The sequence below is a fragment of the Myotis myotis genome, unplaced genomic scaffold (assembly GCF_014108235.1).
Source record: "Myotis myotis isolate mMyoMyo1 unplaced genomic scaffold, mMyoMyo1.p scaffold_m19_p_4, whole genome shotgun sequence".
NCBI lineage: Eukaryota > Metazoa > Chordata > Mammalia > Chiroptera > Vespertilionidae > Myotis > Myotis myotis.
The window spans coordinates 64203631-64230977 of NW_023416346.1; the positions used below are offsets into that span (position 1 = coordinate 64203631).

At 36.6% G+C, this 27347-nt stretch overlaps 1 protein-coding gene across 9 annotated transcripts in view; it reads right to left on the minus strand.

The window, feature by feature from the left end:
* The window catches only part of DIAPH2 (diaphanous related formin 2), a 939982-nt gene that overhangs the window by 506981 nt on the left and 405654 nt on the right, over positions 1–27347 (minus strand). For all 9 annotated transcript variants that reach the window (XM_036305330.1, XM_036305327.1, XM_036305331.1 and 6 more), the window contains 2 exons: positions 25109–25207; positions 22883–22977 (listed from right to left, as the gene is read on the minus strand). In XM_036305330.1, the coding sequence (XP_036161223.1) occupies positions 22883–22977; positions 25109–25207 (194 nt within the window). The remainder of the gene's footprint in view (positions 1–22882; positions 22978–25108; positions 25208–27347) is intronic.

Consider the following 27347-nt stretch of genomic DNA (forward strand, 5'->3'; position numbering starts at 1 on the left):
AGCAATGAATTAGATTAGATGCAGACAGAATCTGAAATATACACCAATGCCAAGTTCCAAAAAAATAAAATGAGTTTTAATTATCATATATATAAGACAATATATCATTATTGGGTAACCAAATACATTTGTCATCCCATGACTTGTGTTTTGTTGCTTAGAAAGAATTTATCACTTTGGGGAATCTTGGCTTCACTGAAGATGCAGCCCCACTCCAACGAATCACCCCTATATGGCTACTCACTCCATCATCAACTAATGGCCTATCCTCTGAGATTGGCCCTGTTATTGACACCTGACCTGTTTATCCTTCTGAGGAAACCTGGGCATAAGATCAGATAAGGGGAATCCATATGTGCAGGATCTAAGGAAGATATTTGGGAAACATTCCCAAACTCCTGTTAGATAAGTTAAAGCCTTCTCGAGACCTTTGGTATGTCCCCTGTCCAATGGGGAAGCATACCTTCCCATCATATATATCCCATGCAGTATCTGCTGTCTTTATATGAGTTCAGATGATTTTCATGGATTTACAGGAACCAATAACAAAAGCTTCCCTATGTGTGATACTGTTCATCACCAACAGAAACTATCTTCATCTAGAGGTAGTCACAATTTTGATTTTAAAAATTATATGCAACATAAAACATACATAAACTGAACCTAGTGGCTGCTCCCTTTGGATCCAGTGTGTCAAAAACACTGCTTGCATGCACCTTGGCTAATAGAGACCACCAATATTCCGGTGGCGGAAACACACTCCCCAAAATAGGCAGTTGAGGCTCAGGGAAACTGTATAGTTTTCTCCTCCTGGTGCTAAAGATCTTTCAGAGCAGAATAATCTATGACAGGAATGTTTAGGGCCAGCAGAAATACTTACCACTAATAATGACTCTATATAAGCATTGTTTTGATACTGTGTGGAATCACTGTGCTTATTTTCATAAAGACTTGTAGTTCACTAAAGGAGATTGGGGTGGCTCTAGTAATTTTCAGAGTTCCTTGAGAGATAACACAGACATAAACAGTCAAGAAGGGGTAATCCATAAATTTGACATTAAGCTTAGCATGGACTGCTCACCCCTCAATACAGCCTACAGAAAGGGTCAGTCTAACAATTTCACAATCTCTAGTTTAAAATACCACCAAATCATCTATATATAAAAACCTAAGTGACTGGTCAAGCCGTCAACCGGTAGCTATGATGCGCACTGACCACCAGGGGGCAGACGCTCAATGCAGGAGATTCCCCCTGGTGGTCAGTATGCTCCCACAGCGGGAGTGCCACTCAGCTGACCAACGGGCACCAGACGCAGGACTCACAGCTGGCCACCTCAGCCCAGAGACCATAGCAGAGCGGCAGTGAGCCTACCAAGTGGCAGTGGCGACAGGTGCAGCAGAGCCACGATGAGCAGGAGCAGCAGGCAAGAGCAGTAGGCGGCGCTGGACTGCCAGTTTTGGCTGATCCCCGTAGGCCACACCGAGAGACCCCACTGGAGCACGAATCCGTGTACCGGGCCTCTAGTATGATATAATATTTCTCAAATAGAACATTATAACATGTATCTGACTGGTTCTGAAAGAACTTAAGAAATGACTAAAACAGCCCAACCAGTGTGGTTCAGTGGCTGAGCATTGATCTATGAACCAAGAAGTCATGATTCAATTCCCCGTCAGGGCACACAACTGGGTTGTGGGCTCAATCCCCAATGGGGGACATGCAGGAGGCAGCCAATTGATGTTTCTCTCTCATCAATGTTTCTATCTCTATCCCTTTCACTTCCCCCCCTAAAAATCAACAAAAACATATATTTTAAAAAATTATCTCCTTTCCTACTTCAAAAAAATGCTTTATAATAAAATAACTAGAACAGAACACTTATGTACAGATCAAAATGTCAGCATCATATGCAAAGATCTATTTTCAAAAACTATTCCAAAAAGCTATGAACAACATAGTACATATGAATAGATAAAGAGCAGAGACAATCATCACGATGGTATAGAAAGTAGGGAATATTTCAAGGAGTATTTCAGGATGGTATAGAAAGTAGTGAGCTTTGCGTTTAGAAGGAAATTAACAACACCTACAGGATGGAAGGACATGTGCAAAGCCGTGGAGAAAAGCAAAGGGAAGTCAGGTACAGATTATTCAAAACTTGCAGAAATTCACCAAACCTTTGAGGTTAACTAGTGATCCCCTACAGTATATAAAATTGATTTTTAGACAGAGTGAAAGGGAGAGGGAGAGAGAGAAACATCAATGTGAGAACAAAGCATGGATCAGCTGACTCCTGTACATCCCCTACAGGGAATCAAGCCCGCAATCCAAACATGTGTCCTGACTGAGAATCAAATGACTGCAACCTTCTGGTGCAAGGTACAATACCCAATCAACTGAGCCGCACTGGCCAGGGCTACCCCACCACTTTTATAGGCAAGAAATTTAAGGCTAAGACAAGTGACTTCCCCAAACCACACAATCTGAAATCCAAACACAATGCTAATGGTATTTTAAGAGAAAAAACAACAACAACAACAACACACACACACACACACACACACACACACACACACACACTGAAGAGTAGAAACTCTAAAGAGATGATGTAGCAATTACTCATAGCTCTCAAGAAGAAAGCAGATACATTATTTGCTTTTCCTGAGAAGCAACTAATCTTCCAACTCTGTTCGGCTATAAGCATTAAAGAGAAATTATAAAATGAAGCCCAAAATATTTTCTCTTGTTTTTCTCACAAAGCTGTACGACTTAATTTCATTAAAAAGACCTATCACTCTCCATCCTTCATAGTGGATAAAACAAATGATAGTCTTATTACTATTTGAACTACACTTTCATTTTACTAAAGTGCTACTTATTAATTCAGAGATGGAATCCAATGGCCCTTGTATTGCATTAAGTAAAATTAAGTCTATTTCTTGGCACCTAATTATATATTTCACAACACAAACAATAATGAATGTCAAGAAAGACATTTATAATGTCTTCTAATACTGGAAGAAGATATTTCAAAAGGATAATTTAATTTCTACTATGATTTCCGATGATAGACATTTTATACGTTGTTTAATTAGGAAACACTCTGTGGCCACTTTTTTATTCCTGTCCAACAGGGAAATCCAGAACCTAGTCACCAGCTGCATACTACATCAGAGAAAACAGAAGTCAAACAATAGGGGTAAAAAAAGAAATCCACGAACTGGGCTTTATATGGACCGAGTTGTGATCCCATGTTGGCTGTGTGACAGAAACTTCTTTAAGCCAGTTTCTCTTTCCATGAAATAAGGAAAATGAATAATATAATTTATACATTTTATTTCAGCCTTAACTTTTGATGGTCTCTAATTCTATGATCAAGATACAAAGACAAAATTAAATTTGAGTACAGTGAGCAGTTTGGAAGAGAATGGTCATACCTTAGCAAATACCTCATAGAGACAACAGGTTCCCATGAATGGAAGACAAAGGAAAAGATCTTTTAAGTATTCTAACAGGAATCATATCTGCTCTCATCCATATGTTTTCTTCCATTTCTTTTTTTTAATACTTTTTTTATTGATTTCAGAGAGGAAGGTAGAGGAAGGGAGAGATTGAAACATCAATGATGAGAGAGAATCATTGATAGGCTGCCTCCTGCACACCTCCTACTGGGGATCAAGCCTGCAACCCAGGCATGTGCACTTGGCCGAAATTGAACCTGGGACCCTTCAGTCCGCAGGCCAATACTCTATCCACAGAGCCAAACCAGCCAGGGCTTCTTTCTACCATTTCTAAGAGGTTATCCTGCTTGCAATCTTTCATGTAAATCCAGACCTCTACAGGTTACACCCATCTCACAAGTGTCCCCATTCCTGCATGTCATACAGCAAACCCATCTTCCTATTTCTGGCCAATCATAAACACTGCTGAAGCCACACTTTAGCACTGTCAGATAAGTTTATTAGCCCCTACGTACTAATTATCTTTTGTGAGCCTTTAGAACAAATACCCAATGTAGATATTATAACTAATTAGTCAGAATGGATCACACCATTTCTGATTAACTCTTTAATATGACAAGCTCACCTAACACCAAGACTTTAGACAAAGTCACGTCCTTATTCTCAGTATTTTGATTTGGACAAAATACTATTTACTAATACTCAAACTAAAATATCAATTTCATTCATAATAGATGTTAATAATTTTATAAATCCATGATTTCACATATTCTAAATGATTTAAATGTAAAATATATGACACTAATATTAAACATACTAAAATAAAACAATCCTAAACAAATAAAATATAGAAATATCAGTTATCTACCTGAAATATTTTCTGATCATTTTTTCTAAGAACCTCAAATTATGATGGGGGGAAAGGAGACCTATGTAATACTTTCAACAATAAAAATTTAAACACTTTCCCCAAAAAAGAACCTCAAATTATGATAGCCTTATTTCATGCTTAGTAATAGTATAAACATTAAAAACTAAATTTCACAACACTAAAAAGAAGACATGAGTAACTTATAACAAATTCAATAACACATTAAAAATTGTGGAAAACAATTGGTGGGTAATGTTCTATTTCACTTATTCAAGTGGAATATTAAAAACATACAAAACACTAAAAATATTAAAAGGTTTTAGTAACATTGGAGAGTCCTCATTCTCACCTATCAAATCCCCCAAAGTCACCTCCACTGACTACTTTTGTGGTAATTCAAGTATATTTGCCCACTTGGAAGATGATACATTTCCCTTTGCAGCATGCAAATGAACAGAAATACAAAATAAGGGATGCGATATAAAGTGCCACAGAGGTAGAAGAGAGGTTTCTGAATTATCATCTCAAAAACAGGAGACTATTCCTAGACTGTTCTACTATTCCTTTGTCCCTACTTGATATCTCTATTTCTGGGATTCTAGACAGTGTAGAGAAAGGAAGAAGCCCCAAGAGAATTGTCGCCCTGTTGATAATGCTTTCCATTAACATAGAAAACTGAGTGCTGACTATTCAACTAAAAGTTTCAAAGAAAATATCTAAAAAATACCAGCCCTAACTGAATGGATCTCACTCATTCCCAGAGACATTTGTTTTGTGCCTACCGTGTGACTAACACCGTGCTAGAGGTTTACATGGTTAGTAAATGGCAGAGCTGGGACTCAGACCCAGCTTTCTGAACCCAAACTGGAAGTTCTCCCTATATTACTTGACTTACCTAAATGACATATCAAAAATAATAAACATAAGGTTCTTAAAATGACATAAAGTAAATTGATGAACATTACTAAATTGTTTATATAAAGAAAACCACCTACTATATGATTAAGGAAAAAATCAACTCACACTACTGACTGTCTGTATTCCCAATTGAAAAATAATTATGGTCTATATTTTCAATAATGCTTGACGAGGGGTATTTGCAATTTAAACTTAACTACTTTATGTTTCTGGGAAAGAAATTTTGTAAACACATGGAATCATTTTGTCTTGTTTTTGCCTATATTAATCAAATGTCCAAAACCTCTGTCCCGAAGTTTCTAACACAGAAAATAAAAGCAAATGCTTGGAATCTTATTAGATTCTGAAACTTTACTACTTATATTTCAGAAATAAAAGTAATTCTGAAGCCAGTGGTAATCAGCCAGGGACACTTTTGCCTGCGAGGGAACATTTGTCACTGTCTGAAGGCATTTTGGGTTGTCACAATTGGTTATGAGAGGCTGCTACTGGCATCTAGTGGGTAGAGGCCAAGGATACTGCTAAACACCCTGCAATGAACAGGACAGCACTCCACAAAAAAAGTATTACTGGTTCCAAAATGTCAATCCTGCCAAAGATGAGGAACCCTGCCTTAAGTACCTGTCAAATACTTTATAAAATTTATATATTGTGTAATATTTAAGACATACAAAACTATATACATAAGACAATGACTCTATGTGCCTACTACTGAGCTTAATAAATAAAAAGTATCAAACTCCCTTGTGCATTCCTTCCTGATTGCTTCTCTAAAATATGTTTTAAAGAAATTAGGTAAGATATCTATCATGTGCCCAGCCAGTGTTGCACAGTGGTTGAGTGTAGACCCATGCACCAAGAGGTCGCCCATTTGATTCCTAGTCAGGACACATACCAGGGTTGCAGGCTCGATCTCCAGTAGGGGGCATGCAGGAGGCAGCCAATCAATGATTCTCTCTCATCATTAATGTTTCTCTCCCCCTCTCTCTTTCTTTCTAAAATTAATAAAAACGCACTTTTTAAAAAATCCATCATGTTATATCTATATTATACTGTGTTAAAATATGCCATAGCATGTTAACTATAGTATCTTATGTTAAATAATACTGTAAGTATCATATGACTTTAATAGATTTGAGACTAGGCACATTTCTACTTGACACAGGAGATCTAGAATTATAATGGAACTTTGTAAAAACCATATGGTAAGTAAATACTTATTCCTTGTATATAGAAAGGAACATTTTTATTAGTTTACTCCCTGACTAGTACATATCGGAGAGGAAGTGGTTTTACAGATATAATAAATTACAAAGAACTTATAATTTACATGACTAACCAATGATCTTTAGATTCAAATCAAATTTATATAATAGAAAAAAAGAGTAGGAAGATAGTAGAAAAAGACGATGTAGTTGTTCTCCATCTCAGTTTGTTTCATTGAGGGAGTTGGAGCCTATTTTGGGGGGCTCAGGGACTGCTGCATTTTGTCCAGAGGTAGTAACACAACTACAAGTTAGAGTCGGAGTTTGAGTCTAACCTTGCTTTTAATTTCCTAGTTCAGGGTTCTGGAAGTCTATGTGAGGAAAATGAGGGCACTTTCAAAGTTATATAATTGCAAAGGAATTCCTGGTCTACCCAAAACATCACCTCTCTTCAATGGACCCAATAAATCTGTACAGTATGAAAGAACCAGAATTTTAATGAAGTATTACCATGGCTTAAAGTCTATCAGATGGTATAAAATATGATCTTCTGAGGGCACATCTTGCACAACTACTAATAAGACTTATGTTTTGTTCAAAGTGCAAGTTGGTAATTTTTAAAATGTTTTTAATAACCCCATTAGTACAAGAAAAATGTATTGTTCAAAACTGCCTTTCCTGTCTTTGTTAAACGTGTGGTATTATGGTGGACAACACCACAAACAGTGATGGTGACAAATAAAATAGTACAAATCCACAAAAAACAGAGGGGATAAAAATAAGCAGCCATCACATTTGCTTGGAACAGGTCTGATCTGAACAACAGACTGAAAGTAGCAAACACGGGTGAAAGAAAACTTCAGTGCAGAAAAGTCACAGAAAAATAAAAATCACTCAACCAGTTAGAAGCAAAAGATGAAAAAGAACAGCAGCTCATGGATAAAAGTACTTTTAGACAGCAGTACGCTTGCCACAAAATAACTATTTATTCCATCATGATGAGAAATGGGCAAGAAATGTTTTATGATTGCTGCTGTCATTGCTAATGTTTCATGTTCCCTAGAGAATTATGAAAATGAGCGTCGTGAATATGAGTTATTTAAGAGAAAAAATGTTTCCAAATTCTACAATACTAATGCCATTATAGCCTTAATTGATATACTTGTATTCTTCTAGTGCATGAACACATGCAGACTCACAGCCTGCATAAAATACAGATGGTCGATAGCCGCGCAAATAGATCAATGATTACAAAGATGGATAGAGGAGACAAAAACGAGCTCTACTATTACACATGCATGAACTTCCTGACTATAAGAATAATTATACTCTAGAACTGGTTAATTGAGGGAAGTTGAAGAATCTTTTTTCCCTGCAGAATCAATAGATACCCATCTATCTTTGATGACTTAGGAGTAGCCTTGTCTGGAATCAAGGGAATGGATTCAATGACCTTTGCTTCATTCTCATCATTTTGTCAGAACCCAGTAATAAATTATAGAGATCATATAAATCTATTTTGAGATGTAAAATAACATTTCGAAAAATATAATGCTGTGGCTACTGGCAGACCACACACATTGGGTTCAGTGCTGAATACTTGAAAGTGTTTCAGAAAAGTAATAGCGCCACTGTAAGTGGAAATTAACAGGGTGGAGGAACGCAAGCTGGACAATTCCCAGGCAGGTATTGCAGAAACACATCTATGGAGCTATTTCTGTGGTGTCCAGCTATGAGGGAAATGCCCTAGACTGCAGCGGTTCTCAACCTGTGGGTCGCGACCCCTTTGGGGGTCGAACGACCCTTTCACAGGGGTCGCCTAAGACCATCGGAAAACACATATATAATTACATATTGTTTTTGTGATTAATCACTATGCTTTAATTATGTGCAATTTGTAACAATGAAATCGGGGGTCACCACAACATGAGGAATGGTATTAAAGGGTCGCGGCATTAGGAAGGTTGAGAACCACTGTCCTAGAGCTGTATTTCACCAAGGTGTTATTATTAAGAAAGATTAGTGTCTTTTATTTAAAAATTATTTAAAATGAGAGAAAGGAAAAAAGGGAAGTTAACAAAATTGTTTTTAAAAAAGGAAGGAGGGATGAGAGAGAGGGAGGGAGGGAGACAAGGAGAAAGGAAAGGTCAGAAAAACTGAAGAAGATTGAGGGGGAGCAGAAAATAGGGCACTAGACAGTTACATGACCAGTAGATGCAGCTGTCTCTTAAAAATAAGGGAGACAGCCCTGGCCAGTGTGGCTCTGTTGGTTGGGCATCCCATGCACCCAGAAGGTGCTGGTTCAATTACCGGTCAAGGCACATGCCCAGGTTGCTGGCTCGATCTCCAGGAGAGGGTGTGCAGGAGGCAGCCAATCAATGTTTCTCTCTCATCTATGTTTCTCTCTCTCTCAATAAAAATCAATTAAAAAACACATATTTTAAAAATCAATTAAAAACATATTTTTTAAAAAAGGGACACAGATACCAAAAACAATAAATAGAATATTTGCTTAAGGAATACAGGTGTCTGGCATGTTGCATAGTTTCTTTTTAAAAAGAACTACATAAAAATAACTATTTAAACTAACTCACTGTAATTCAGAATATGAAAAGTAGCATTTACCCTGATCTCATTCTCTCATTCATCCCTCCTAAAACCTCTGCGCTGGCTTTTGTGACATACCTGTATCTGGCACCTCCCTGAAGTTGGCTCCTTTATTCTGATTTGTCTGCCACCACCCAGCCCCTCAAGCTGTGTGGTCTCCAGTGATGTAGTCCACCTTCCATCTGTTACTTTTTTCACAATCAACCTCAAGAATTTCTTTGGTCTTTATACTCCAACAATCACTTATTTGCAAATGACTCCAAATATCCTTATTTTCACTCCTACTTTCTATTATCACTTCCAATACATACCCTAAGATAATGTATCCATAAAATATTTCTCCTCTGCTCAGTAATGATTTTCTCTCCCACCTGATTTGCCACTTTTTGTGAATAGTACAACCATTCAATATATCGCCAAGATTTTTCAATTAGTCGTTTTTAAGCTCTCATTCACCCACCTTCACTTGTTTCCTCTATCCCCAAATATATTTTAATGCTTCATTATAATTATACTTGAAATTACAATTATCTCCCTATCTCCAATCTCTTTTCACCAAGCCAACTGGCATACTGCAGCTACAGTAATCTTCCTAAATGCATGTTTGTCCATGTTCAAACTCAGCCACTTGGTGTCCAAGTTGTCCATTGGGGATCAGCAAGTATGATGCTTATAGGGGCTAGGAATGATTCAGAGTGGGTAAAATGCCCTGGGGGACGGCAGGGCCTGTGGCAAACGGGACAGTATATGACATTTAAATTCCACCATTTAAGCACTACAAAGGCCAAAGAAAACATATTATGGTTCATTAATTTGTGATTTCTATGCCTCTACAATATGACCCCAATCAATTTTTATATGCTTTCTCATTAGTGCCACTCTACATGACTTCTGAGCTATTCCAGAATACGAATATTTTCTTTTACATGCCCCTGCCTTTCCCCATTGGTCCCTGTTCCTACTCATCTCTAACTGAATCTTAATAGTGCTTCAAAGTCCAGCTCAAGTTCTACTTGTTCCAGGAAGACAACCTAACCACAGCCTACCCTAGCCTTTATTTTTTTAGAGCAGTATTCAGTTCATAGCAAAATTGAGCAGCAAGTACAAAGAGTTCCCATATATCTCCTGCCCCGATACATGGATAGCATCTCTCAACATCCCCAACTAGAGAGTGGTAGATTGGTTAACAATTAATGAACCTACACTGACATGTCAATATTGCCCAATGACCATAGTTTTACATTAGGGTTCACTCTTCTTGTTGTAGAGTGTATGAACATATATCCACCATTCTAATATCATACAGAATAGTTTCACTGCCCTAAAAATTATCTCTGCTCTGCCTACTAGTATTCATCCCGCCCTCCCCACTAACTACTGGCAAGCACCGATCCTTTCAAATGAATCTTCTAAGTCATTTAACTGGGAAACTTTTCTTTTTAAAAAATGTTCTCCAGTTTCATTCATATATAACAATATATAACATTGTGTAAGTTTATGATATACAATGTGATGACTTAATAAATTTATATATTGCAAAATGATTACCACCATAACGTTAGTTTACACATTCATCACCTCACACAGTCATATAATTGTTTTCTTTATTCTAGTGAGGACTTTTAAGATTTATTCTTAGAATCTTTCAAATATGCAATGCTGCACTATTAACTCCAGTCACCATGTTGTATGTTACATCCCAGAACTTATACATCATATAGCTGGAAGCTGTATCCTTGAACCACTTTCATATAGTATTCTCTCCCCACTTTCCCCCACCCTTGCAAACCATCAATCTACTTTCTGTTCTTATAAGTTCATTTGTATTTTTAATTCCACATATAAATGAGATCATACATTGACATTCTCTGACATTTTTCACTTAAAATAATGCCTTCAGGGTTTATCCATGTTATCACAAATGACAGGGTTTCATTCTTTTATATGGCTCCATGTTGCATTGTGTGTGTGTGTGTGTATACACCACTTCTTTATCCATTTGTTGTTACCATGTCTTGGCTGCTGTAAGAAAATGCTACAATGAATATTAGCATGTAGATAATTCTTTGATATAGTGATTTTATTTCCTTCAGAAATACATCCAGAAGTGGAATTCCAGGATCATATGGTAGTTCTATTTAAATTTTTTTAGAAATTGCCATATTGTTTTCTATAGTAGCTGTACCAATTTACAGTCCCACCAATTATACAAGGATTCCTTCTCTCCACATCCTTGTCACCACTTATCTCATCTTTTTTATAATAGCCATTCTAATAGATATAAAATGGTACCACATTGTAGTTTAGATTTGCATTTCTCTGAGTGATATCAAGCACCTTTTCATGTACCTGTTGGGCACTGGCATATCTTCTTTGGAAAAATGTCTATTCAAGTCCTTTGCCCATTTTTAAATCAGATTATTTGGTTTTCTGCTCTTGAGTTGTATGAGTTGCTTATATATTTTAGATATTAACTGATTAACAGATAAGTAGTTTGCAAATATTTTCTCCCATACTGTAGGTTGCCTATTCACTCTGTTGGTTATAGTTATGTCCCGTGCTGTAAAGAAGGCTTTCAGTTTAATGTAGTCCCAGTAGTTTACTTTTGCTTTTGTTGCTTGTTATTTTGGTGTCATATTACACACACACACACACACACACACACACACACAACACATTGCTAAGACCAATGTCAAGGAACTTTTTCCGTATTTCCTTCTAGGAATTTTTTTTAACTTTTAATTTCTTTATTGATTAAGGTATTACATATGTGTTCTTACCCCCCCACTCATGCCCTCACCCCCTATTGTCTGTGTCCATTGGTTAGGCTTATATGCATGCATACAAGTCCTTCTAGGAATTTTAGGGTTCCTGGTCTTTTAAATCTTCAATCCATTTCAAGTTAATTTCTGTAAGTGGTGTAAGACAGGGGTCCAGTTTCATTGTTTTCATTTGAATATACAGTTTCCCAACACCATTTATTGAAGAGACTATCCTTTTTGCCATTCAGGACGCTTGTCTCCTTTGTGAAATAGTAGTAGACCATACATGTGTGGATTTATTTCTGGGCTCTTGATTCTTTTCCTTTGCTCTATGCACAATACTGCTTTAATTACTAGAGGTTTTTAAAATATAGTTTGATATAAAGAAGTATGATGACTCCATTTTCGTTCTCTCTTGAAATTGTTTTGGCTTTTCATGGTTCTTTGTAGTTCCATCTGACTTTTAGGATTATTTTCCCTATTTCTGTAAAAAATGCCAGTGGAATCTTGATACAGTTTGTCTGGAATCTATAGATGGTTCTAAGTAGTATGAACATTTTAACAAAGTAATTCTTCAAATTCATAAATATGAAATATCTTTCCATTTATTTTTGTCTTCTTCAATTCCTGTCAACAATATCTTAAAGTTTACAGTGTGCAGATATTTCACCTCCATAATTAAATTTATTACTAAGTATTTTATTGTTCTTTATGCTATTGTGAAACTGTTTTCCTTATTTCTTTTATAGATATTTTGTTGTTAGTGTACAGAAACACAGATTTTTTATATTTATTCTTGTATCCTATAACTTTAGGAATTTACTAGTTCTAACAGTGATACAATGAAATCTAGATTTTCTATATAATAAATCATGTCATCTACAAACAGAGAAAAATTTATTTTTTCCTTTCTAATTCAGATGCCTTTTATTTCTTTTCCTTTCGTGAATACTCTGGGTAGGACTTCTACTAGTTTGAATAGGATGGTAACAGTAGCCACCATTTATTGCTCCTCATCTTTGCAGTGGTTCTCAACCTTGGCTGCACATGAGAATCACCTGGGAATCTTTTTAAAATCCTGATTTCTGGGCCTCATCCTCCGGAAATTCTGTTTCTTTGTTACTAATGTTGTGGCCCCACCCCATAACAAAGAAACAGATTCCCAGGTGATTCTAATATGCAGCCAAGGTTGAGAACCACTGCCTCAGAGGAAAAGCTTTCCACTCTTTAGCATGTGCATAATGTTAGCTGTGGGTTTATCGTATGTGGCCACTGATATGTTGAGATATATCCTTCTATACTCAGCTTTTATCATGAATGGATGCTGAATTTTGTCAAAGGCTTTTTCTGCATCTATTGCAATGATCATATGAGTTTTAGCTTTCGTTCTATTACCGTGATGTATCCCATTTATTGACTTATGTATGTTGAACCATCAGAGATTAATGTCATTTGATCGTGGTGTATCACCCTTTTAATAAAATCTTGAATTCAATTTTCTAGTTGTTGTTGATGGATTTTGCATCTATATTCATCCAGTATAATAGCCTGCAATTTTCTTTCTTGTATTTATCTGGTGTTGGTAAGGCTGACCTCATAATGAGTTTGGGAGTATTCCTTACTCTTCAATTTTTTGGGAGTGTTTCAGATGGATTGGTGTTTATTCTTTTTTAAAATGTTTGATATAATTCACCAGTGAAACCATCTGACCCTAGACATTCCTTTGTTGAAAGTTTTTTCATTAATGCTTCAATCTCCTAGTCATTACTGATCTGTTCATATTTTGTATTTTCTAATGATTTAGTCTTGGTAGGTTGTATGTTGCAATAAATTTATCCATTTCTTTTAGGTTGTCTAATAATTTTGCATATAATGTTTCATACTAGTCTCTTATGATCCTTTGTACTTCTGTGGCATCAGTTGTAATGTCCCCTTCTTCATTTATAATATTATTTATGTGGGTCCTCTCTCTTTTCTGTCTTGGTTATTGTAGCTAAAGGCTTGTCAATTTAATCTTTTGAAAAAAACAACTATAAGTTTTGTTCATCTTTTCTATTGTTTCTCTGTTCTCTATTTCATTTATTTCTGCTCTAATTTTTATTAGTCCTGTCCTCTACTAACTTCGGGTTTAGTTTTTTTCTTCTTTTTCTCCTTCCTTGAGATATAAAGTGAGGTTGCTTATTTATTTGAGATATATTTTCCCCTTGATGTATGTATTCCTGTAAACTTCTCTGTTAGAATTGCGCACTCTCCACCTCCTCCTCCAATTACGGCATCAGCTGACGTCAGTAACAATAAGGCTCATGATTGGAGGAAGTCTATTCAACAAGGTATGGGCAGCTATGCACACACGTGGCTCCCTCTTTGCCTGATTCCCGGTATAAGACGCCCCTCGATTTTCAGTCTAACAATTTTAGGAATAGTCTTATAAATGAGAAAATACGGTACAAATTTCTTAATGCCTTTTGTTAATTGCTGACTGTTTTGTAGATTCTTTGTTTCTTGCTTCTCCTATTACTCTTATCCTTTGTGATTTGAATACTTTTTGTGACAGTATGCTTTAACTCCTATATCATAATTTACATGTTTTTCTTTTACACTTACCCTAAGGCATACATAAAATATATTTACAGCATCTTCTTTTTTAAAATATATTTTTTATTTATTTCAGAAAGGAAAGGAGAGGGAGAGAGAGATAGGAACATCAATGATGAGAGAGAATCATCGATGGGCTGCCTCCTGCACGTCCCCCAATGGGGACTGAGCCTGCAACCCTGGCATGTGCCCTGACTAGTTCATAGGTTGATGCTCAACCACTTAGCCACACCGGTTGGGCTATAATATCCTATTTTAAATTGATAAACAACTTCAATAGTATATAAACACATTATAATTTTACTCCCCCATCTCATAATTTAAGTTATTTTTGGCTATTGATATTATAATTTACATCATTTTTATACTCTGGCCTAATAACAGAATGTTGTAGTTATGGTTAATTTTAATATTTTTTTTTTTTACTTTTAAACTAGAGCTGTAAGTGAATTAAACATCATTACAATATTAATAAATTTCAATTTGAATATATACTGGTATTTATCATTACTAGTAAGTTTTACACATTCATAGGTTGTTATGATTTTTTTTTTATTAAGGTATTGCATATGTGTCCTTATCCCCCCATTGCCACCCCACTTCCCACTCATACCCTCACCCTCCTGGTGTCTGTGTCCATTGGTTATGCTTATATGCATGCGTACAAGTCCTTTGGTTGATCTCTCCTCCTTACCCCCCACCCTCCCCTGCCTTCCCTCTGAGGTTTGACAGTCTGATTGATGCTTCTCTGTCTCTGGATCTGTTTTTGTTCATCAATTTATGTTGTTCATTATAATTCACAAATGACTGAGATCATGTGATATTTATCTTTCTCTGACTGGCTTATTTCGCTTAGCATAATGCTCTCCAGTTCCATCATGCTGTTGCAAATGGTAAGAATTCCTTCTTTTTTACCACAGTGTAGTATTCCATTGTGTAGATGTACCACAGTTTTTTAATCCACTCATTTGCTGATGGGCACTTAGGCTGTTTCCAAATCTTAGCTATGGTGAATTGTGCTGCTATGAACACAGGGGTGCATATATACTTTCTGATTGGTGTTTCTAGTTTCTTGGGATACATTCCTAGAAGTGGGATCACTGGGTCAAATGGAAATTCCATTTTTAGTTTTTTGAGGAAACTCCATACTGTTCTCCACAGTGGCTGCACCAGTCTGCATTTCCACCAGCAGTGCAGGAGGGTTCCTTTTTCGCCACTTCCTTGCCAGCATTTGTCATTTATTGATTTGTTGATGATAGCCATTCTAACAGGTGTGAGATGGTACCTATTGCCGTTTTGATTTGCATTTCTTGTATGATTAGTGACTTCGAGCATGTTTTCATATGTCTCTTGGCCTTATGTCCTGTTTTAAAAAGTATCTATTTAGGTCCATTGTCCATTTTTTTATTGGGTTATCTTCCTTTTGTTAAGTTGTATGAGTTCCTTGCAAATGTTGGAGATTAAACCCTTATAAGTGATAATATTGGCAAGTATGTTCTCCCATGCAGTGGGCTTTCTTGTTTTGTTGATGGTTTCTTTTGCTGTGCAGAAGATTTTTATTTTGATGTAGTTCCATTTGTTTATTTTCTCTTTAGTTTCTATTGCCTTCGAAGCTGTGTTGGTGAAGAAATTGCTTTGGCTTCTGTCTGAGATTTTGCTGCCTGTGGATTCCTCTAATATTTTTATGGTTTCCCATATTATGTTTAAGTCCTTTATCCATTTTCAGTTTATTTTTGTGTATGGTGTAAGTTGGTGGTCTCTTCATTTCAGCGTGAACAATACTTTGTAAATTTTCTTGTACTATAGGTCTCCTGGTAATCTTTCTTTTCTTTGAGAAAATCTTTACCTTTTCTTCATTTTTGAAGGACAGCTTTTCCATGTGTAGTAGACTTGGTTGACAGGTGTTTTTTATTTTCTTAATATTTTTATATATCATCTCATAATCTCCTTGCCTGCACTATTCTCTTGAGAGAGAAATTTGTTGATGGTCCTCAAGGCTTTCTTCACTTTTTCATTCTTTATTTATTTTACTGGATAATTTAAAAAGACCTATCACTCAGTTCATTCAGACATTCTTCCGCTTAACAGAGTGTGATATTAAATCTCTCTATTGAATTCTTCAGTTCAGTCAACTTTAGGATTTCTGTTTCGCTTTTTTTCTTTATGGCTACAATATCTTTGTTGAACTCATTTTGTTCATCCATTGTTTTCCCATTTGTGTTTAGCTGTCTGTGTGTTCCTGTAGTTCACCGAACTTCTTTAAGAAGAGTATTCTGAATTCTATTTCAGAAAATTCATAAATCTCCATATTTTTAGGGTCAGGTGTTAGTCTTTATTATTTTTCTTGGTTGTACCATTTTTACCTGATTCTTTGTGACTTTTGACTCCTTAAAATAGTATCTGCACATTTGATTAAGTGGTTTCACTCTTCTAGATTTTACATGTTTGCTTCAGCATGTAAAGACCTCCACTTGTCAACTCACCTTGGGGTACTGGCTGTGTCAACTGGTAGTGTCTGGGGACAAGAAGGAATTATTTTCATGACGAGGTCATTGCCTATTATCTGAGGTCAGACAGGGTGGGTTCCGCATTCTAGCCTGGGCCTGCTGGCTGGGTTCCGCATTCTAACAGGGCCACTGGGTAGACCCCCAAGGCCATTGGGGGCTACTGGCTGTGTTCCTTGGTCAAGACAAGGCTACTAGGTGGGTTCTATAATCACCTCTGGTCAGGTAAGGTCACAGGCTGTGTTCCCAGGCAGTACCACAGGTTGGACTCTGCCATTAGGCAGGGTATGGTCTGGGTTCTATAATTTCTCTTGGTCAGCGTGGGCCTTAGGCTGTGCTCCTTGAATGAATGGTGCTGCTGGCTGGACCATGTTCAGTTGGGGCCAGAGGCTTTTCCCTGATGTTGGGTTGGCCCTCTGACTGGGCTTCACAATCAGGTAAGCCACTGAATGTGCTCCATGGTTGGGCAAGAACACTGATGAGCTCTCTGGTCAAGAGGGGCCTCCATCTGTACCCAGGTAGAGCCACAGGGTATAGTCCATAGTTGGGCATAAAACTGGTTGTGCTCACTGCCTGGGAAATGCTATAGGCTGGACTCTGTGTCTTGGTGTTAGTGTAGGTTGGGCTCTGAGGCTGCCCAGAATCACTGTTCATGATTCTTGGTTATGCAGGACCAAAGTGCATGCTCAACAGTTGGGCAGGGTTGTAGGATGGACTTCATACCTACTTGGGTTCTCTGGCCAGGCTTCTTGACCAGTTGAGACTACAGGCTACGGTCAGCATTTGTGAAGGACTATAAATTAGCTCCCTGTCTGGGGATGACAGTAGAACAGGCTCCATGGCTGGTACAGCCATTGACTGGGGACTTGAATCAGGTAGAACTGCCAACCGAGCTCCCTGGCTAGATGGGGTCATCAAAGTAGCTCTGAGGATGGGCAGAGCTATAGGCTGGGATCTCTTCTCAAGCAGTCCTGAAAGCAGTAATGTGGTCAGCCAATATCTTAGTGATGGTTTCTCTATGCCCCATCCCCTTTTCTCCATCTATTTCTGATCCTCAATGGTCAGGCTCCACAGTTTCTGCCAATGAATGTCCATGAGGTGAGACCTGAGTGGGTCTTCCAGGAAGAATCTCCTAATGTTGGTCTAGTTGGATGTCCACCTAGGGTTCTCTCTTTCCACTGGAGAAGCCATAGGCCCATGAAGGCCCTCCTGGTGCAGCACTCTGCCAGATTGGGGAGGGGCAATATGGTCAGAATGTAGCTGAACCTCTTACCCTTCTAATGCAGTCCTTCTTGGTCTCTCTAGTTTAAGAGGGTGCATTTGAATCAACCCTAGGTCTGGGATTTTTATAATGGTGTCCTTTCTATGGATAGTTGTGAGGGCGAACTGAAGTTGAGAATGACTCATCCCTACCATCTTGATTGGGAAACTTTCCTGTTCTAATTTCTAACCTTTTTGTTTGTGCCATGAACCCGTTATACCAGTTTATAGGTCCATTTTCCATAGAGAATAAATATATAGAAATAAAAAACAATTATACTGAAATATATATCAACATATTAAAAAATAAGTTGTGATAATCATGGATGTGCTCCTTGATTAAAGCATTCAAAAATAAGATCTAGTGGCAGCTTTAATAACTAGTATAATTTTGAAGTAGTAATGACTACAAACAATATTTCAAGATATCTACCACAAATTTATGTGATATGAAAATATTTATTATTTCTATTAGTGACAAAGTTAGAGATACTGTTAATATTTCTTTGGCATATTGCCCACATTGTTAATCAAATGAAATGTGAAATATCAGTTACAAGTTAAAGAAAATAAGATGCAGTATTGTTCACATCCAAATTCAGGAGCCCTGGAATTTTCCCAACGAGTCCCCAAAGGGGGCTGTGAACCCCTGGTTAGCAATCCCTGCTTTACAAGTATCTTTGCAAGTTACTCTGCAACATTATTATACTACCGTCTCTGTTAACCATATTTTTTCTGCATATACTTTGTGAATATGACCACAAACTCCCTACCAACATGAATTTCCACAGCATTTAAGAATCATTTATAAGCACTAATGTTCCAAAATAGAGCATACTTTTATTTTTCCCTTAAGGTTTTAATTAACTTTTTGAAACTCTTAGTTTCATTTCTTTGTCAATGTTCTATATGTAAGTATGTCTACAAATATTTAATTTTTACCACTGATATCCTAAAAACACTAACTGGTCTTAGATTTTTCTCTCAATAGATCAAATTAAATTATCCTGAAGCAGATTTTCAAAGATGAAGTGACCCTACAAATCACCTAAATTTAGTGCACATTATTTGGAACTAATTCATAACTGCATCTATTAAAAGCTCCTCAATAATTTCAGGATATGATTACTTTTAAGTGTTTCTATGTGCTGTAAGTAGTTTCGGACATTTCAACTTCTTCCACATTGTAAACTCAGTTTCTAATTTAGACTTAGATATTTTTAAACAGAAGAGATATTAGTATTTTTATTTATTAATAACCTTAAAACTTGAGCTTGATCTTGCTAATTTTTATTTTATTTTACTAAGACATTTATCCTGCCAGACAACTAATAGAGTTTAGTTATCTGGCAGGAAAAGCCTATTGACCCACACTAGGAGAGAGAATACTGGTGTTAATTCCAGTCCCTGGAAAGTAATGTGTCCTTAATTGTTTTTTGTTGTTTTGTTGTTATGAGGAGACAACCACGCCGCATGAGCAACAAACTACATTTATGCATGGATGGAGCTGAGCACTGTAATCAACTAGAGCTTACAACAAAGTTAATCTGATGATACATATTTAATGTTGTGCATTATCGATGTGCTACATGGTAATTAGGCATAAATAGCAAACAGCTCCGATGAATGGCAAATTGATGTTACTTTTGCATCACTGAAGCCAATGTTTCTGGGATGGGATGGAGAAGGAGACACTGGTGATTATAATCTTTCTTCTTCCGGAGGGTGCGAGCACTCTTTTAGGTGCTGGAAACAAATAATTGTTTCAACCCAGGAACTTCCTGCTTACTGGCAGATACTGAGACATTTGATTGGTCTGGATAAACGCAACATTAACTTCAATAACCCAGGTGAGTTACTCACCAGTTGTGCCTTGTATGTATCCAAGCAGCGCAATTCCAATCATGCATACTAGTAAATTGTATGTTAAATTGTTTTCTACTACAATCATAACTAAGAAAATGAGTTTTGATTGAGAAGGCGAAGAAATGAGAGAAAATTATAGCGTATCTGGCATTGACTGAGAAAGAAAGCAGTCTGGGGTGGGGAAAGAAAAAAGCCTCAACAAAAAGCAGGCACAAAATTGGTGGGGCAAAGGATGCAAGGGGTAAAACATACAAATATGTGAAAACCAGTAAGAGAAGCTTAGAAAAGGGAAGGGAGATCTCGAAAAGAGGAAGAGACAAGACAGGCTCAGAGGAAGCCACATACAGCAAACGGGAAATGCATGGAAGCACAGGGTGTTACATGCACAAAAGGAGCCTGGCAGGGTCAGCACTCGGTGATTCTCCTTCACTCACCTTCCCAGAGCACAATCTAATAATAATGTGATTTCTTAAGCAGTTGTTTTGTCATGATGGATAAGATTAAGCCCACAAATTCAACAATTTAGACATAATTTACTACCATCTCTAAATTACAAGCAATTCATTCCTCCCAACCAGACCAGGATTACCCAATTTAAAGAGAGAAACAACTTTATATTATTTATGCTACAAAAATTCCAGGTAATACATTCCTATAGACACATGTTAAAAACTTGTTGCATAGTAAAGGGACACTTATAGCGATAATCTTTCTCTTCTTACATTCCCTAAAGAGGTGAAAACATGACTTAAAGTTTTTAATGTTGCCAGGAAATAAATACCTCAGTAGCATTCTGAATATTTACATTATTTATTTACCAAGGAATATGAAGGAAAAACTACACAGTTTTAATGGGTAGAATAAATGACTACATTGATTAATTCTTCAAAATATGGTTCTATTCTACTATACTTGGGTTATACAGAAAAAAACTAGAAAGCTTCAATTATTAAGTAGGAGTCAGATATTTGTGTGATTTTTTATAATTTAAATTTAAACTTCCAATTGAAAAAAAAGAGAGAACTAAGTCACATTTTGGCTTAATGCTGTCCTCATTCTGACTAGTGCACAGAGAATCATGGGACTAAGGAGGACAGGAGACATGTGCTCAGCTCTGCATTTCCACTCACAGAACTATTGACTTGCTAGTTGCACAGAGAAAAACATTTTTCTAAAAAGTTTACCACAAGGGGATTTTTACTGAGAATAATATACTGAGCGTGTCATGATAATGAAGAGCTTATATCAACTGACTAAACCTTAGTCCTATAGAAAGTGAACATATCTAAAACATATACATAAGGTAAACTGTAATGCAAGCCTCCACTACGAAATGAAGGAATGGTAAACAATAACATAAACAGAGCCACTTTAAAACAGAACCAGAGCTGCCATGTCAGAGAAACTGGCTTGTACACCTCATGCCTTAAATCTTCAGGATGTTAAAACAGGGCAAAATAACCTTTGGACTGGCTTAAGCAACCTTGTGCCTTGAAAAAGACCTGTTTGCAAAGATAATAAGAAAGCAATTATTATGACTACTGGACTGATGACTACTGGATTAACAAAATAGCCAAAACAACAAAAACAACAAAAAACACTGTTTAGAATTAACACCACTATGTTTGTTTGTTATCTGTATCAATAGAAATGCCTTCCTCTACTAATGCAATTATTCCCCTTCCCTTTTCTCATAAACACTCATTGCCTTTGTCTCCAAACTGGAACACCAGTTTAGCTTCTGCCTGAATCAGTGTTTCCAGAATAGCTATTCTTAGTGATCTCAAATAAATACTTGTTTGCCTCTCACTTTGAAAGGTCTTTTACTTTTAGGTTAACAGAAATTCCATATAGACACAACCTGCTCAAATGACAAACACTGGTTCTCTGAGATTTAGAGACAGTCTGAGGAAGAAATGGCACAATTATGACAGCATAAACTACCAGTCTTCTTAAAATCAAAGCAAATGGCATGGCTCAACAACAAACAAAAAACTACAATGACTGCCTTTCTACAGCAAATCTCTGCAGTGTTTCTTCCTAGAAATTAAAACAGATAGGAGCAGACATACCAAGAATTCTAATAATATGTTAGATTTCTAGAATAGAGCACTTTTTGGATGAAATCATCACAGTGGCCCTGTGATCTCAGATGACGATGCAGAGATAAAGCAAGCCAAACCTGTCTGCCCACAGGAGGCAGAATAATAGACTAGAAAGAGCAATGGTTTTAGAGTCATGACAGACAGACATTGTTCTGAAGCCCAGCTCTGCTATTTTGCCCCTTACCAGCTATGTGACATGTGGCAATCTCTCTAAGCCTCAGTTTTCTTATTTGGAAAATGAGGATGTTAGTACTGATCTCATAAGATTGCTGTAGGAGTCAATGAAATGAAATATATCAAATGCTTGGCACAATGCCCAGCATACGTTCAGTGCCGAACAAAGGATAACTTTACCACTTACCCACTGATCCTGAGCAAGCTATTTAACCTGTTGGCCTCTTCTCTTTTACATCCATAAAATGATAATAACGATATCTAATTAACAGAGTCACTATGATGATGACATACATGCAATTTTCTGTACAGTGAATAATAGGGAATGGTATATCTACATATGCATAAACTTAAAAACACACACACACGTTTAATAAATGGAAGAAATAGAAACAGAACCTAGATCTTCTATGTTAAGTCCTCTGACTATCAACACAGCTAGATATTGCTGATTGTATAATCCAAACATAGACGAATATTTCCTTACAACTAGAAGACAGCAACGTAGGAATACCTGTGAGAATGAATTATAAAAGGAAAATATGCAAGTTACCTGAATTAAGGCTTCAGTCAACAAGTCTTCATTGACCTCCAAAATAATGTTTTTTATATCTTCATATGGCATACGATATGATCCAAGGAAGATAGCTAAAATAAATTTGAGTTTATTAAAAACAGAACAGCATAAAATTTTTAACATCCTAATAAATACCTGATTCCCATTTCATAGACTTGCAACACAAAAATTCTCTAACTAATATTAATTTACAGAGTTATGAACAAACAAAAGTACCTCCCATTCAAAGTACTACACTACTACACTCATAAACACTCATTGCCTTTGTCTCCAAACTGGAACACCAGTTGAGCTTCTACAAGTAATAGGTAAAATGGCCTATTATCACAGGATCTAATGTTTACAGCTAACATATTTATATACAAAATAAAATTCATACTAATAGTGACAACTACATGTTTAGGCATTTTAGATTGAGCTGATACGAAATGACCCATGAAAAGTTAGAGATCTGATTTCAGGTGGGCCTTTTAATTCAAAGTAGAATTTAGTGTGGAGATTGTCAGATGCATCCAACACAGTACTTCTCAGGAATGACAATAAAGTAGCCAAATACAAGAAAAGCATATCAAGTTATATAGCATTTCTCCCATATAGGAAAAAATTAAAGGGTCTGAACATCATTGATCTCTGCATTCCTGCTGACATTCACATGCTATACTATTAGTTGCTTTATATGTTGAATCACGATTTCCCTTGTCAACATCTTCTTAATTAGTACATATTATGTCATATTGAAATAATTCAATAAATTATACCCAGAAAAGCTTATGCTTACTCAGAAAGTATTTTTCAATAATACATTATACTTTAGCCTCCACTACACATACCTTTGAAAGAACATTTGTTTGTTCTTATCACCAGAACAGGAATATATTCCTAAGAATTTTTTTTCATGTAAAGGTCCCTATGACTTCTCTGGCACTTAAAAAAAATCCGTACTGTCTAGGTACATTATTACCTAGATGTAAACACCAAGTGGGATCTCCATAATCAAAATTAATAATGTTGACAGATATCAACTAGCAATTAAGATAATACTGTTTTTTAAAAAACACACAACACTAAACATCCACTTTATAAAGAAAATGTACTACTGGCAGGTGTGTCTCAATTGGTGAGCACTGATCTGTGCACCAAGAGGTCAATTGTTAAATTCCTGGTCAGGGCACATGCCCAGGTTATGGGTTGGATTCCCAGTAGGGTGTGTTTCAGGAGGCAGGTGATCGATGTTTCTCTCTCTCTCTCTCTCTCTCTCTCTCTCTCTCTCTCTCTCTCTCTCTCTCCCTCTCTCTCTCCTTCACTCCCTTCCTCCCTGCTCCCTTCCTCTCTCTCTTAAAAAAATCAATGAAAACATATTTAGGAAAAAAAATGTACCATCAGATAAGCAGCATACACATTCACAACAGCTATTTGGAGACTGCTTTTCTGACAGCAACATTCCGGCTGACAGGAGAATGATGAGCTGTTTATTTCAATCGGATTCCCTATAGCACGTTCTTTAACAAAAGAAACTCCTATGGCATTTCTGTGCGCAATTAGAAATGCTTGATGTGTTGAAATTTCTCATGCAGAGTGTTTTAGTATTCTCAGAATATAAACACAGTCTACTGTGGTGACAAAGAATGCTAAATTCAATATAGAGGGGGAAATTTGTCAAAGTAAAACATAAGGCCTACTTAAATGAAGACGGCTTTAACTGTCCGGCTGCTTTAATGAAAGTATACTTAAGGGCTGACTGGTTTGTTAAAGGTTTGAAGGTTTAGTAACCAGTTTTAAAGTGCAGTGGTTAACCATTTATCTAGCTCCCATCACGATTACTTCAAACGTAAAGGAGGATCAGAAAAGGATTTGCCCAATGGGACTAGTGAATACGCTAAACCTGTCACTGCCAAGCCGAGGCAGAAGGAAAACAAAACCCTGTACAGCTCTGCCATAGGTCTCACTGGTCCTCTGACAAGGTCGAGTTATCAGCACTTTCCAAAACTTTATTATTCATACATTTCATCAAACCTGAGGAAGACTAAATTATGATGGCCTCCTATTCTGGCTGAACCACAAAAAGGAAAACCAAATCATGTTTACATAGAATTGTGTTTCTGGTAGATGCTAAACATGCCTGTTCGAAGAAGTTACAACTTTGTTTAAATCCATTCAATAACCACCCTCTCACCACCATCCTATACACGAAATAGCACATACACAGATTCTGGGCCGTTTTGGGATCCAAAACTCTCAGCTCTTTCACCTTCTTCTTGGTAGGTTGGGGCTTCTCCTCCAAAGCTTCTGCATTCTTTTGAACTGAAAGAAAAATGTTGATTCATAAACAATAATGGCACTAATACAAATGCACAGAATAACATAGTAAGGCATATTAACTACATTAATAAAGTGCATGCGAAAATCAATAAATGTGTTTATTTCATTAGTTCAAGGAAGAGGATAAACATAAAAATATAGACTTGTTTAGAGGTTTCCCAACAAATTAAATATCAGCACTTAAGCAGAAAAGATAAGCCAAATAGAACCAAAAATCAATTGCTGCTTCTTAACTAATGTGCAACATTAATTACTCCTTTACCAGGTACCTAGAAGCAGCACTGGAATTAAATATATAGTAAAATCTCCCTAATTTGGACTAATTGAGGAAAAAGACATGCATTTATCCTAACATGCTAAAATTTAGGCATCCCTTTAATTCAGTGAAATTGCTTTGAAATACCTAAGGTAACTTAACTGCTAACCAGGTTGCCATATAAAAATTCCTGCTGAGACTGCTCTGAAGAATAGATATGAACCATTTGCAACTTGCACAACAGTAGCACCCATTTGCTTAAACATAATTAACAAACCTCAGAGACAGGTCTTTTGAGTAAGTTAGCTCTGTCTCCCTCACCATTTTTTTAGTACTGTTTGCTTTCTTAGGACAGAACATATATTTATGCTGTATTCAAAATGTAATCCTGTAGTTCATAAAGAATTTAAATGACCTGAAACTGTGGAGTGGCAGTTCCAAGGAGTGGCTTTAGCTCCCGATTACCTCCGTCAGCCCTCCCCCAAATAAGCCATCCCAAAAACCAAAGTAAAAAGTAACCTGGCTGGCTGGCTGCTATGAAAATGAAGCTTTATGGCAGGCAAATCCCTAAACCGTCCAATACAGAAATTCAACAGCTACCATTGTATTCATTCATGTGTTACCAGTTTACTTATAATATAAAAATAAGTTTTTAGGTAATGGGGCCATAAAAAATGTGAGTAAAGTAAAGCCAACATTTTTGTTCGATCAAGTGAAGTGATATACTCTTGCCCCCAAACTCATGTTCCTAAATTTCATCACTCAATTATATAGTCATAATCCTGCTCTTTATTACTTTAAATTTTGAGGCAATAATTATCTTTAGTATTTTAAGTTATCTGACTTTAGTACAGAGATCACAAAGGAGTTACTGATTTTCATTAGAGGAAAAATCAACACAACCACAGTACATTTTGCTTAGCTATGTGTTCACAGATGTTAGCATCTGGAAAACATTCTAGACATATTACAGAAGGTATCAAAATACTATAGGTCCATTAAGACCAACTTTATTTTCATGGTGCAAAATACATGAAAATCAAATAACTTACTATAAAATAAATTATCTGAATAACTAAAGTCCTAACAGTTCTAAACTTTACTAGTATCACCAACCTAAAATGACTCAGAGTCTAAGGAGACTAGATAGTAATTACACTTAAAAATCATAATCTTTTTCAGAGATGACAAGTAATTTGCCATCTTTACTCAACACAATAGTTATTGCTAGTGCTGGAAGAAAAATGACTTTTTATAAAAATATTTTTATTGATTTTTTACAGAGAGGAAGCGAGAGGAATAGAGAGTTAGAAACATCAATGAGAGAGAAACATTGATCAGCTGCCTCCTGCACGCCCCCTACTGGGGATCAAGCCTGCAACCAAGGTACATGCCCTCGACCAGAATCAAACCCGGGACCCTTCAGTCCACAGCCTGATGCTCTATCCACTGAGCCAAACCAGTGAGGGCAAGAAAAATGACTTTTAATGTATTTCTTTTAAAATCATCACATATGTTCCTCAAATGATCTTTCTAAGAGCACAGTCTTTCCTATGCAATCATCAGCAATTTAGTTGATTCAATTTTCAAGCCACCCCCCAGCTTAAGACAACTATATAAAGAAATGACAGTCCAAGAGTCATTCCCTTTGTCAATAAAAAAATTATCTGAATCACACTGAAATTACTTCTAAAATCATTCATTAGTTTTAACGCAAAGTAATAGCCAAGACAACTGTCCTAATTTCTCGATATGTTTTAAACCCCATTACAGGAGACTGATTAAGCAAGTATATATAGGATAAAAATACTGTAGCATGAAGGATACATTAAGATTATCCTGCAAACTAACAGCCTCCTGATTATC